The following is a 13,294-nucleotide window of genomic DNA, read 5'->3' as shown; positions in this document are numbered from 1 at the left end:
GTTCCCATCTCACAGTGGTAGGCTTAGGGGACAATTCAAAAGGGAACTGCTGCTCACTTCCAAAACTAAATTTAGTTCATCCTGGTTTCCATTTTACAAAGCTGTCTTAATACTTTAAAAAGAGTTACATATCTTTCGGTCACATCTATGGCATAAAATGAATGACTAGTGACTAGAGTTAAATAAGTCACTACAGTTGACCCTTGAACAACTCAGGGTTAGGGGTGCTCCACACATAACCCCAACCCACCACAATTTAAAATCCATAGTCAGTTTTAAAATTGGCCCCACTATTTACCATCTCACATCCTTGGATTGAACCAACAGAAGAGTGTGTAGCAGTGTAGCATTTACTAAGTGGAAAAAGTCCGTGTGTAAGTGGATTTGTGCAGTTCCAACCTATGTTGTTCAAGGATCAACTAGAATAGAGAATTTTTTTAGGTTCAAATCATAAATACTGGGAAAGATATGGAGAAAGAAAAATGACAATATAAAGCTCTACTATCTAGCCCAGGATTGCTCTGGTATGTTTTAGCTTCCTCAAATGGATGTGCAAGGGGCAATCAAAATAACTCTAATATTAATTGAATTCTTATTAATTTGTATCAGATTCACAGCTGGGAATATTACTGATCTATTAGACAAATATAAAAGTAAAATGTTAAAATTCTGCTAAAAGCATTATATTGGTATAATGGATGCAACCAGGAAATGGAACCATCTGTTTAATCCACTTGAACCATTTGTTTTGGCTAACTCAACATGTTAGCTAATATGATACATATGCTGTTCCACATGCGTGCTAAAATATTCACTATGGTTACAAAACAAAAGATGGATAACTAGGGAGGTAAGAAAAAACCTACTTTGACTTTTTGAAATAGTATTTTTCCTGGAAAGTTCATTTGACACCAACTAATATGATCACCACAAACACAGGCTGAGTTTAAAATACAGATTATTATTTACAATAAAATGTATATGAACTGCAACTACTGTATTCTCAAGGACTTTAAAATTGTTTCAAAAGAATAGTCTCATTCACTAGATTCTTTCTTTGGTTAAGAAAACTTACCAACTTCATAGACATTCTTGTTGGCAGAGGCTGAGTTATTGATCTCTGCATATGGGGAATCTCTCCGCGCTGGTGACTTCATCTCCACATAACCACACTCTGAGTGTTTGGGAATAAGGACAGGCGGGTCTTTAATAGTGGCGTATGGGTTTTCAGAACTGCTTAGGGAGCAGTTACTTGAATTATATTCAGAATGCTTCCCCAGGTCTGTGAAGAGAGACAGAGGGGTGAAAAGCAAATGCTATTTCATGGGCAACAACATTTATTTTCTTGGCGATTAATTGACTTGGGCAAATTATTTCTTTTCCTTTGCATCTAGTTTTCTATCATTTTTAACAAGGAAAAGAATACTATTCATTCTCCACTTATTTGGAGAAAATCAGCTATAAAATTACCCATCCATAAAGTAATCGTGGCTCCTAAGGTGAGGATCAGTGTAAACATCATGGATTTGATTTCATTTTCCGACTCTTTGCGACCCCATGGATTATACAGTCCATGGAATTCTCCAGGCCAGAATACTGAAGTGGGTAACCATTTCCTTCTCCAGGGAATCTTCCCAACCCAAGGAGCAAACCCAGGTCTCTCACATTGCAGCTGGATTCTTTACCAGTTGAGTCACCAGGAAAGCCCCTTTTATTATCACACTCAAATAAAATTAACTCCACTCTATTTTACTAATAGTCTCTGAATCCTCAAAGGCTTCGATCAAGACCCCACATGTTGCTGGCTCCAGGAGCACAAGGAGGTTCTATTTTGATGGTGAGGAAGGCACCTGTGCTGTACGGCTTCCTCGTAAAACCTCAGGTCTGGGCATATGAAGTTATTATTCAAACTCTTCTCAAAAAGCTGGCTTCAGTGAACATGTAACCAGGCTGACCTCTTCTTTTCCCTGCTTTTTCTTTCTTCATATTTCTCTCTCTCCATAAGCCATATTTCTTTGAGGCGAATTATGTGTGTTTTCCCAGCAAACTGAGATATTGGTGCTCTAAAACTTCTGGTCTAACAGGATCCACTTACGTTCACACTCTTGCTGGCAGTCAAACCTGGCTGTGGGTTTGTTGGAGTAATTTACCACACTAACTGCCTTCCCAGGTGGCACTAGTGGTAAAGAATCCACCTGCTAATGCAGAAGACATAAGAGACGCAGGTTCGATCCCTGGGTCAGGAAGATACCCTGGAGAAGGGAATGGTAACCCACTCCAGTGCCCTTGCCTGGAGAATATCATGGACAGAGGAGCCTGGCAAGCTATCGTCCATGGGGTCACAAAAGAGTCAGACACGACGGAAGCAACTTAGCAGGCACACACCACAGTAACAATGCTACCTTTTCTCTGGAGTGCCAATTTTGCTGGTTTAACAAATTATTTTTGTCTCTGATATTAAAAAATATTTTAAATTGTGATTCTGATAAATGTATTTCTTCTACAAATTCTGGCAATACCTTTCAAGGATTTTCCCATATAACTTCTGTCAAGTCCAAAAGCACCTGTGACAAAGGAAGAAAAAAAAAAATCCAGTGAGAACTGAAAGGAAGAGAAAAAAAAAAAAAAGAAAGGAAGGGAAAACCCATCTAATATTCTCAGGTCACTGGAGTATGATGGTTTGGGCACCCACAGTCTCCCTACTGCAGGAAATAAACAAGGTTTCTATTTTCCAAACCTTGACACTGGATCACTTGGGCCAGATGTGTCAGTACTTCAGAGTTAACCAAATGTTATGTATCATCCTGAGCATTCTCCTGCCTGTTTCGTGGCTTTGGGAAAGGCTGGTCACCATGGGGTAGACACCGAGGAACCAACGAACCAAGAAGGTTGCCTTGATTCAAGGTTGCTCAGTGGAAAGGACACAGCCAGGCAGACCTGAGACAACGGACTGGGACTTCATCACTTGTTAGCTGCATGACTTTACGCAAGACGTTCAACTTGCTGAGCCTCAATTTTCATATCTCTAAAACAGGGAAAACACAACTCACCTTCTAAACCTCACAGGGTTGTTGTGAACATAAAGTGAATCGACCATAAGGAAAGGCATTGTAAACGCTGAGGTGTCATATAGATGAACAGTATTTCAGTTACCGTAATACCTTTTTAAAAAATTGATTTTGCTGACATATACCTGATTTACAATGTGTCAGTTTTTGTGGTAGAGCAAAGTGGTTCAGTTATACAAATATTTTTTCATTATAGGTTAAGATATTAAATATAGTTTCCTCAAGAATCTGCCTGCAATGCAGAAGACCCAGTTTCGATCCCTGGGTTGGGAAGATTCCCTGGAAAAGGGAATGGATATCTATCTATTCCAGTATTCCTGCCTGGAGAATTCCATGGAGAGGGAGCCTGGTGGGCTACAGTCCTTGGAGTCACAAAGAATCAGACACAACTACGTGATTAACACTTGCACTTTCCCTATAGAGTAGGGCGTTGTAGTCTACATAGTAGTTTATATCTGCTAATCCCAGACTCCTGATTTATTTCCCGCCCCACCCTCTTCCCCCTTTGGCAACCATAAATTTGTTTTCTATGTCTGTGGTATATTTCTGTTTTGTAAATAAGTTCACGTGTATCATTTTTAAAGATTCCACATATAAGTGACATCACATGGTATTTGTCTTTCTCTGATTGATTTACTTCATATGGTATGATAATTTCTAGGTCCACCCATGTGGCTGAAAATGCATTATTTCATCCTTTTGCTGGTTGAGTGGTATTCCATATGTAGTATATACACACATACCACATCTTTATCCATTCATCTGTCGATGGACATTTAAGTCTCTTCCATGTCTTAACTATTTGAATAGTGCTTCTATGAACATGGGGTGCATGTATCTTGTTGAATTATAATTTTATCTGGATATATATCCAAGAGTGGGATTGTTAGATCATATGTGCATGCATATGTGCAGTTACTTCAGTCGTGTCTGACTCTCTGTGACCCCATGGATTGTATCCCATCAGACTCCTCTGTCCTTGGGATTTCACAGGTAAGAATACTGGAGTGGGTTGCCATGCCCTTTTCCAGGGCATTCTTCCCAACCAAGGGATTTAACCCACATCTCCTGTATTGGTGGGCAGGTTCTTTACCACTGAGCCACTGGGGAAGCCCTGTTAGACCATATGGTAGCTCTATTTTTAGTTTTTTAAGGAACTTCCATACTGCTTTCCACAGTGGCTGCACCAATCAATTACTGTAACACTTTGTGTGTCACAACACCCTCAGATGCAGTCTATCTGTAGGCAATCCAAGGTATCTGCAATTATTCTTTAATAGAATGTTATGGATTTAGGCTAAAAACAGAAAGTAAAGTAGTAACTTGTGATGAATATTCAAATAACTATGAGAAGGGTCAGAGAAGGCAATGGCACCCGACTCCAGTACTCTTGCCTGGAAAATCCATGGACAGAGGAGCCTGGTAGACTGCAGTCCGTGGGGTCACTAAGAGTCAGACACGACTGAGCAACTTCACTTTCACTTTTCTCTTTCATGCATTGGAGAAGGAAATGGCAACCCAGTCCAGTATTCTTGCCTGGAGAATCCCAGGGACAGCGGGGCCTGGTGGGCTGTGTCTATGGGGTCGCACAGAGTCGGACATGACTGAAGCGACTTAGCATAGCATAGCATAGCATGAGAAGGGTAAGGAAATTATTTCCCTGCATGGCAGGTCTGTGTATAATTTTCTTAGAGTGATATTAAACTCAAGTTCAGAAGGTGATATTCCCTGGGGGTACACATTTGTGGAGAAAGAGGGAGGATCCCTGAAGGAGAGAGTGTGTGTCTACTGTCAACTGTTAGAGGACAGGAAACAGGGATGTTTCCCTCTCAGGCATGCTCTCTTGAGTCTGGTATGTGAAGAATAGCCAGGCAGGCTCCCAGATGGTGGGAAAGGCACCAAGTTGTTCAGGAAGACAGGATAAAAGGCTCCCCCGTCCCTGGGATTCTCCAGGCAAGAACACTGGAGTGGGTTGCCATTTCCTTCTCCAATGCATGAAAGTGAAAAGTGAAAGTGAAGTCACTCAGTTGTGTCCAACTCCTAGCGACCCCATGGACTGCAGCCCACCAGGCCCCTCCATCCATGGGGTTTTCCAGGCAAGAGTACTGGAGTGGGGTGCCATTGCCTTCTCCAGAAGTCTACACTACCCTTTGCCTAATTCTCTTGGCCACCTCCAAGCTGTGGCAAAGTCTTTTTAAATGTCCATCTTGATCTTAGCTATGCAAGATCTAGCCTTCCCCAAGGGATGAAAGCAACATGGGGTGGATAACAACTTAGGGAATAAGAGTGGGGCTACGAGATTAGCCATGCTTGGCAGATTCCCTCCCCTCTGCCCTGGTTGATCAGGGCGCAGTTTTAACAAGGGAGCAAGTGGGCTTTCTCATAAACTCCCATCTGTCTCAGTGTCTGGACAGGTGTTTTCAAATGCTCAAATTAATCTACTTTTTTCAAATGCTCAAATTAATCTACTTTTTTCAAATGCTCAAATTAATCAAATTAATATAATAAGCCAGAACATGATCCTTATCTCTATTTTTTTGTGTTTTTGTTGTTCAGTTGTGTCTGACTCTTTGCAACTCCATGGACTGCAGCACGCCAGCCTACTCTGTCCTCCAACATCTCCTGGAGTTTGCTTAAATTCATGTCCATTGAGTCAGTGAAGCTATCCAATCATCTTAACCTCTGCTGTCCCCTTTTCCTTCTGCCTTCAATTTTTCCCAATATCAGGGTCTTTTCCAGTGAATCAGCTCTTTGCATCAGGTGGCCAAAGTATTAGAGCTTTAGCTTCAGCAACAGTCCTTCCAATGAATATTCAGGGTTGATTTCCTTTAGGATTGACTGGTATGATCTCCTTGTGGCCCAAGGGACTCTCAAGAGTCTTTTCCAGCACCACAGTTCAAAAGCATCAGTTCTTCAGCACTCAGCCTTCTTTATGGTCCAACTCTCACATCTGTACATGACTACTACAAAAACCATAGCTTTAACTATACAGACCTTAATCAGTAAAGGGATGTCTCTGCTTTTTAATACTCTGTCTAGGTTTGCCATACATTTTCTTCTAAGGAGCAAGGGTTTTTTAAGTTCATGACTGCAGAGACAATTTGCAGTGATTTGGGAGCCCAAGAAAATAAAATCTGTCACTGTTTCCATTTTCTCCCCTTCCATTTGCCATGAAGTGATGGGACTGGATCTCTATTTTACAAATGAACAAATCAGCCTTGAGAGGGTGACTGCAAGTGTCATACCACAGAACTAGGAATTGATTTCAGGGCTTTTGCGTCAAATTCTGGGCTCTTTCAGACAGCATCACAACTTTTCCATCATTTAAAACACTGCACACTTCATTATCCGTAATGAGCCATATTCTGTTCTTTGTAAGAGAAGAATTTTTCTATGCCACAACTTCACAGGGATATTAAATGCAGAATTACTTTTGGATGGGAACAAACCAAGGAGATCCAGAATTTCCAATGAAGATTTTATGTTCCTAATAATCAGTCCCTTGGGTCTCACTGAGACAGAAAGCAGAGAAATTTATATGTGACCATTACAGTAACTGTGTATCCTGGAATCAGGACAAACTGCATTAAGTGGAGATGGAATGAGAGAACTTTTCCCTCATTAGTGCTGGGTGGTATTTTACTAAGAACTAAGTTATCATCTTGGTTTTACACATTTTCATCAGCCTTTTTGGAGAAGGAAATGGCAACCCACTCCAGTAGTCTTGCCTGGAGAATCCCACGGACAAAGGAGCCTGGTGGGCTACAGTCCATGAAGTCGAAAAGAGTTGGACACGACTGAGCGACTAACACACACGACCACACAATTCATGGACTTCTTTGAGCTAGATTATTAACCTCCCTAAACTTAAATGATTTCACCAATAACTATAATGTAAATCTGGTATATAAATAATTTTACTGTAAGTGTGTGGAAATACTCATCCTATTGATAATGTTAGTGAAGAATTCAGATAAAAGCTAAGCATTTGAACTTATTTTCTATTTCCATAGTAATAGGGGATTCCAGAGCCCACCCATGGCTCCTGCAAGTGGCTTAGATGAATTGACATCTAAGGTGTTCACAGAAGGATCAGAGAGGGAGTGGGCAGAAGATCAACTATGAGACCCGGTTTTACCATCTTCCTTCCATGAAATCTTAAGACAAGAGTTAACCTGTTTCTTCCTTTATAAAACAAGATATGTGGAAGGGCCCACACAGTGAGGGGTGCCAGATTTAGCAAACAAAAACATAGCAAGTTCAGTGAAATTTGAATTTTAGAGAAACAACAAATCATTTTTTGAATAAGTGTGCCTTGTGCGATACTTGGGATATACTTACCCCAAAATTATTTGTTTCTTACCTGAAATTCCAAATTAATGAGACTTCCTTCCAACCTTATCATTAAATAAATACCTATGAAAGGGTTTGCTTTCAATACATGGGAAAGTGCCCATAAGACACTGCACTCATGTTAGTTACTACGTGGAGCTCCTCCCTGAGAATAAGAATATACCACACTCTCAATGTGGAGTCACAGCAGTTATTTAAGTGGAGTCCCCCCACGCCCTCTGCAGGAGGGCCCTGAGGTTAAAACAATTCTTGTCCTAGTACAGCACTGTTTGTCCTTTCCACTCTTATCCTCTCAGGTGGACGGTGGAGTTTTCCAGGAGCCACACCAAGTGTGACATCACTCTTGACTGGACGCAGAGCAGCTATGAAAATTCAGCTGACCTCTATTAAGCCAGATGTCATAAAAGTGTTAAACAGTGGCCATCCTTCTCAGTAATTTTTTTGTTGTTTCATTTTGAAAAAAAGAAGTCATTTTTCACAAAAATGCATTTTATATTATCAGGAAATAAGACTTGTTATCATCAATAAATTAATAAATAGCCCTCAGATTTTATTTCTACTATGGCAAATATCAATAAATATAACCCATGTTAGTAGGGCCTCTTGGGGATCCTTGATTACTTTTTTAAAAAATTAACTTATTTTAATTGGAAGCTAATTACTTAACAACATTGTGGTGGTTTTTACCATACATCATGAATCAGCCACGGGTACTACATGAAAGTGTTCTGATTCCCAGATGTTTGAGAACCTCTGACTCACTATATTCCCAAAGATATCTCCATTTTCCCACCTAAAAGAGGAAAGGGCCTCAAGTAAGGGTACCTCAGCTTGTGCATGTGTGCTAAGTTGCTTCAGTTGTGTCTGACTCTTTGCAACCCTATGGACTGTAGCCCAGCAGGCTCCTCTGTCCATGGATTTTCCAGCAAGAATACTGGAGTGGGCTGCCATGCTCTCCTCCAGGGGATCTTCCCAACCCAGGGATCGAACCTGTGTAGCAGAGAGCCAAGAGAAGCACACATGCTGGAACCAAGCTGACGGGGTTCAAATCCCAGCTCTACCATGTCACAGGCTTTGAGGACTTCCACAACTGACTTAACTTCGTTATGACGCAGTGTCACAACGGGAGCAGGGAGATGATGATGCTAATAATGGTACCTACAGCAGTACTTGTGAGAATTGAGTTGATACATGGAAAGGTGGAGTGTAAGCCACAAACAGGCAGTGATCCTTGCCTCTTTATTGATTCCTTGTTCACAGTAAGAACTCAATACATGCTGAGTAAATAAAGCACTTGGGACGGTAAAAGCCCCACACAGGGATTAGGTGTAATGCTATGTCTTTCTTTTCCTGTGCATATTTTCAATAGTTGCTTTGGCACTGTCGTGAATCTCTGAGTGTTTGAAGTGACTAAAAGATAAAGATGCTGGTGGAGGTTGGGGGATGGGGAACTTGCCAAGCTCGTTGAGGTAGCCGCCGTGTTTCCAGTCTGCAGGCAGCGTGCCTGTATAATCTACCACAGGGCCTCTCTTCCCGGGATTCACATTTTTCAGATTCACAAACAGTTGATTATTTTTTGACTGTTAAAAATATAAACAACAAATAGATTTAAAAAAGAAAATACAATATGGCGCAGTGCAGTGTTACCCATCTAAGGAAAGCAGGTCCATGGAGCATATCAAGGACTGGTCCTTACATGAGGAGGCACCAAGGGACAGAGGTGAAGCTTCTGACCTGGTGGGACTTAGAGGCAGCAGGAGTAGGTGCCCCTCAGCCCCAACCATTCCCTCCATCACCTTACTTCTTCATTTTAAGTTGGTGCTCTGTGCCAATTAGGCCTCACTTGGATTTACATACATGGAACTTTGAACTGAAAAAAAAAAAAAAACCCAATTCCTGAGCCTTCCCATCAAACACTGTATAATCATGTAGGAGTCATTCTTAGCAGTTTTCTTAGCTATAAGCATGAAGGTAATATGATCAACTTTGGTCCCTCCCTGAATGGGAATGAGAACAAATCGTATGATAAATACCAAAGTCTCTGGAGAATATGAAATGCTATTTAACTATGAGGTACTATAATTAAAATCTAGCTGCATTAATTTAACTGCAACTGAATAATTTAATTAGCTTGGTTTTCTTCTAATAGAGAGCTGGAATTAGACAATGGAGATTGAAAATATAACTCGAGCACAGTTGGAAGAGAGAAATGTTTGGGATTTTGGAGCACTCTGGAAGAGGCCTGGTGGTGAGCTGGATGGGTCCAGAGGAGCTGCTCCAGCTTCTAGACAGCCCTGGGCCTCCAATCTTTCTGGGCCTCTGTAAAATGGGATAATCACTCAAGTTATAGGATTGGCATAAAGATTAAACAAATTTATATTTGTAAAATGATTAGAAATGCCTGGCACATAGTATTAGGTTGTTTTGTTTGGTAACTTTTTACCCACAAAACTGCAATTTCGTATGGTTCAATCAAAATAAATAAATGCATATTATTGTTGTCATTACCCAAGTACAGGTGGCCAGGAAAGGGTACCAGAAGGGGATCACAAAAGACAAACCTGCCAATTTTACCCAGACCAGAGTCTGCTATAGGTCTGCTATGAGACATTATTTTAAAACCACATGCAATATTAGAAACATTTTCCAAAAGAAGTGCAATGGAAACAGTACAAGTTGCAGAGACAGAGAGATTGACTCACCTCGCTGCAGCCTCTCTCACAAGCTATGTTTGGAAGTGACTTAAGTTCCCTGTTCCTTAGGGTTTTTTGTCAGTAAACTTGAGATACTAATACACACCCACGGGATTGTTTGGAGGAATAAATGAGGTAATTGATGTACGTATGTGGAATGGCAGCTGGCCAACTGCAGCCCTCAGGCATGCCTGTTCCTTGCTTCCTTGCTCTTGCCACCCCCCCCCCCCCCCCACCATCCCTCTCCCCCTCTCCCCCCCTACCCCGCCCAGTGACCTGGACCATCTCCCCTCACCTTGGCAATCCTGTCCCTGTTGTTGACGTGAGGGGATGTGGCACACTGAGTGAGCGTGTGGTAACTGGGATTGGTGAAGTAATGGCTGTTAGCATTTCCACCGTTGCCATGAGGAAGGGTTTCTGACAACAAAGAAGGAAATGGTTAAGATGGCAGGCTCCTTAAACGTGTGTGGGAAAGAGGGAAGTGAAGCAACAAGAACAAATGTTTGGACTGATTCCAGATCACAAGCGGGCAGAATCCCCTCCTGCCCGGCATGCTCAGAGAAGCCTGTGGAAGCAGCAGGCGCCTGCCTTTCTGCCCACCTCCTGGAAAAGTCTGAAAGCATCCACCAACAACTGCTCTCTGCTCTGGGGCTTGTACAAGCTGGGAAGGCATTGCTTTGAAGCTTCTTCCACTGTAACTTTTCTCTGTGTTTAAACACTTGAGCTCTTGACACAATATTCTTTCTATTTCTCTATCTACTTGTAAATCAATCTATCTACCTACCTACCTATCAATCCATCCATCCATCCATCCATATTTCTATCTATCTAACTGTGCTGGGTTTTAGTTGAGGCATGTAGGATCTAGTTCCCTGATCAGGGATTGAAGGCAGACCCCCTGCATTGGGAGCATGGAGTCTTAGCCACTGGAATACCAGGGAAGTCCAGACAATACTCTGCACTAGAAACACACCACTAAGTAAATCAGCTACTTTATGAATTCCCCCAGAATCACTTTATTTATAAACCTGAAACCCTTCACTGATTGCCCCCAAATTAACAAATACCTTAAGTTTGCAAATTCTTCACTTATATGAATCTTCTGAAGACTGAATGCATTACTTAAAAATTTACTTTTATGGGGTCTTGTGACAAAAAGGAAGATTCAGGGGTTTTATTAAAAAAACAGCCTTGGTTCTTGCTAATCCCCCTGAACTGTTTATGTGACTTGGTTGCTGTGTGACTAATAATGTACATGGGCTCCAGGACAGGCTAGAGGGTACCTGGGAAGAACCCAAGGCCAAAGACAGAAGACCTGTTTTTTTTTCCCTGATCTGCTCCATGACCTTGGTGAAGTTATGGCACCTCGTCCTCTCCCGTCCCTGTCCCCCACATATGGCAACAGCTTGGGATCAGGCGTCCAGCAAAGCTCCTTCTAGGTTGACATTCCCCACATTTAAAGCAACCATATAATGAACCCAATTTTAAATCTCTCATAAGAGAAAACAGTGATGATTTTACCACTGTTGACACATAAAACACATCTCTAACAATGCGTCGTCTCCAAACATAAAAGCTGCTCAAGGCTAATGGACAGTACCAACGGGCAGCACAGCCTAACACTCGGTTTCAAAGAACCAGGATGAAGTCTCGCTTTTCATGAGTGAAATGCCTCTAGCGAGTCCAGTCTCACCTGAAATGGCATAGTCTGCATTCATGACCCTCATGGCAGGGGTGTAGGTAACCGCTGGCATGCTCGACTCCTTCCCCTTCTGCTTGTGTCTATAAATAATGAACAGCGCCAGGAGGAACAGAACAACTAGGACGAGAATGATGATGCCCGCGATGGCCCCGATCTGGTAGGAGTCAGCGGGGAGAGCCGTACTGGTCCTGCTGAGGCTGTTCAGATTCCCCACGATGATAACACCAGCTAGAAACGGAAGAAAAGAGATGTGAGCAAGGACGACAATGTGCCGGACAGATATTTGATCTCTATTTACAAAAATCTCCCACAGTGCTAATAAAGCCTGGGTATTTTCAGTACATGAAATTTTCATTTGGAAACTTCTGAAAACAGAGCAGGAAGGAAGAACAAACATTCTTCATTTTCGGACACAAACCGGACGTTGTTGGTTTGTCTGTGTCCAGAAGAAGGATTCTCTAAGGCTCAAAAAAAAAAAAAGAGAACCCAAAGATTCAACAGTAGGGTTTGGGAGCATCTCCCCGATTTCTGATTAAATGCTTAGACCAGAAATGAGATGGAGATAACAATTTATCTAATTTTTATTGTTTTTTGTTTATTATCCAGCATTAAGTTTATGAATGGCTAACTCAAGTCCCTAACTTAATAGTATGTCTCTCTTTAGCATTTCTAAGAGGAAAGTAATTTTCCTTCCAATTAAGAATAAGTCTATTATAAATCTCAGAGAAGGCAATGGCAACCCACTCCAATACTCTTGCCTGGAAAATCCCATGGACGGAGGAGCCTGGTAGGCTGCAGTCCATGGGGTCGCGAAGAGTTGGACACGACTGAGCGACTTCACTTTCACTTTTCACTTTCATGCATTGAAGAAGGAAATGGCAACCCACTCCATGTTCCTGCCTGGAGAATCCCAGGGACGGGGGAGCCTGGTGGGCTGCTGTCTATGGGGTCGTACAGAGTCAGCCACGACTGAACTGACTTAGTAGCAGCAGCAGCAGCCATTATAAATCTAGTCCAAGATCAGGATCTGTCTGGTCCTAATTTCAGAAAGGTCCTAAGATCAGAAAATATATTCTATGCAGAATTTTCTATGACAGAAAGATCTGTCCCAATACCAGGTAACATCACCTCACCTAAAACCTTACTTATTAAAATTCAAAATTTCGCTTTACATGGTTCTCCCTCAAGTTCCATCAAGTGAAGACACAAGTGATATGAGTTGAGAGTCAAGAAACCTGGCATCTAAAAAAAACTGATTCATACATTTTGAACTTTCCCTTAAGCTCCTAGGCTGCAGTTTCATCATCTGTAAAAGAGGAAACTGGCCTTCATGAAGGTTCTTCCAGCTCAAGTGTCCCTATGACTATATGATTCTAAATGCTGGAACTTCTTATAAGACAACCTGCCTCGAAAGGAACCAAGGCCAATGTAGTGTGATCACAATGCACAATGCATTGTAACAATGATGTGACTGTGGA

General features: G+C 41.8%; 1 protein-coding gene across 2 annotated transcripts in view; it reads right to left on the bottom strand.

The window, feature by feature from the left end:
• The window catches only part of MEGF10 (multiple EGF like domains 10), a 178,648-nt gene that overhangs the window by 1,813 nt on the left and 163,541 nt on the right, over positions 1 to 13,294 (bottom strand). For both annotated transcript variants that reach the window (XM_027547016.1, XM_027547017.1), the window contains exons 20-24: positions 11,808 to 12,044; positions 10,410 to 10,531; positions 8,878 to 9,001; positions 2,520 to 2,564; positions 1,076 to 1,282 (exon numbers count right to left, since the gene is read on the bottom strand). In XM_027547016.1, coding sequence (XP_027402817.1) covers positions 1,076 to 1,282; positions 2,520 to 2,564; positions 8,878 to 9,001; positions 10,410 to 10,531; positions 11,808 to 12,044 — 735 coding nt within the window. The remainder of the gene's footprint in view (positions 1 to 1,075; positions 1,283 to 2,519; positions 2,565 to 8,877; positions 9,002 to 10,409; positions 10,532 to 11,807; positions 12,045 to 13,294) is intronic.

Source organism: Bos indicus x Bos taurus, chromosome 7 (assembly GCF_003369695.1).
Source record: "Bos indicus x Bos taurus breed Angus x Brahman F1 hybrid chromosome 7, Bos_hybrid_MaternalHap_v2.0, whole genome shotgun sequence".
Taxonomy (NCBI): Eukaryota; Metazoa; Chordata; class Mammalia; order Artiodactyla; family Bovidae; genus Bos; species Bos indicus x Bos taurus.
Note: the sequence above shows the minus strand (reverse complement) of the source record. Positions and strands in the feature narration are given on the sequence as shown.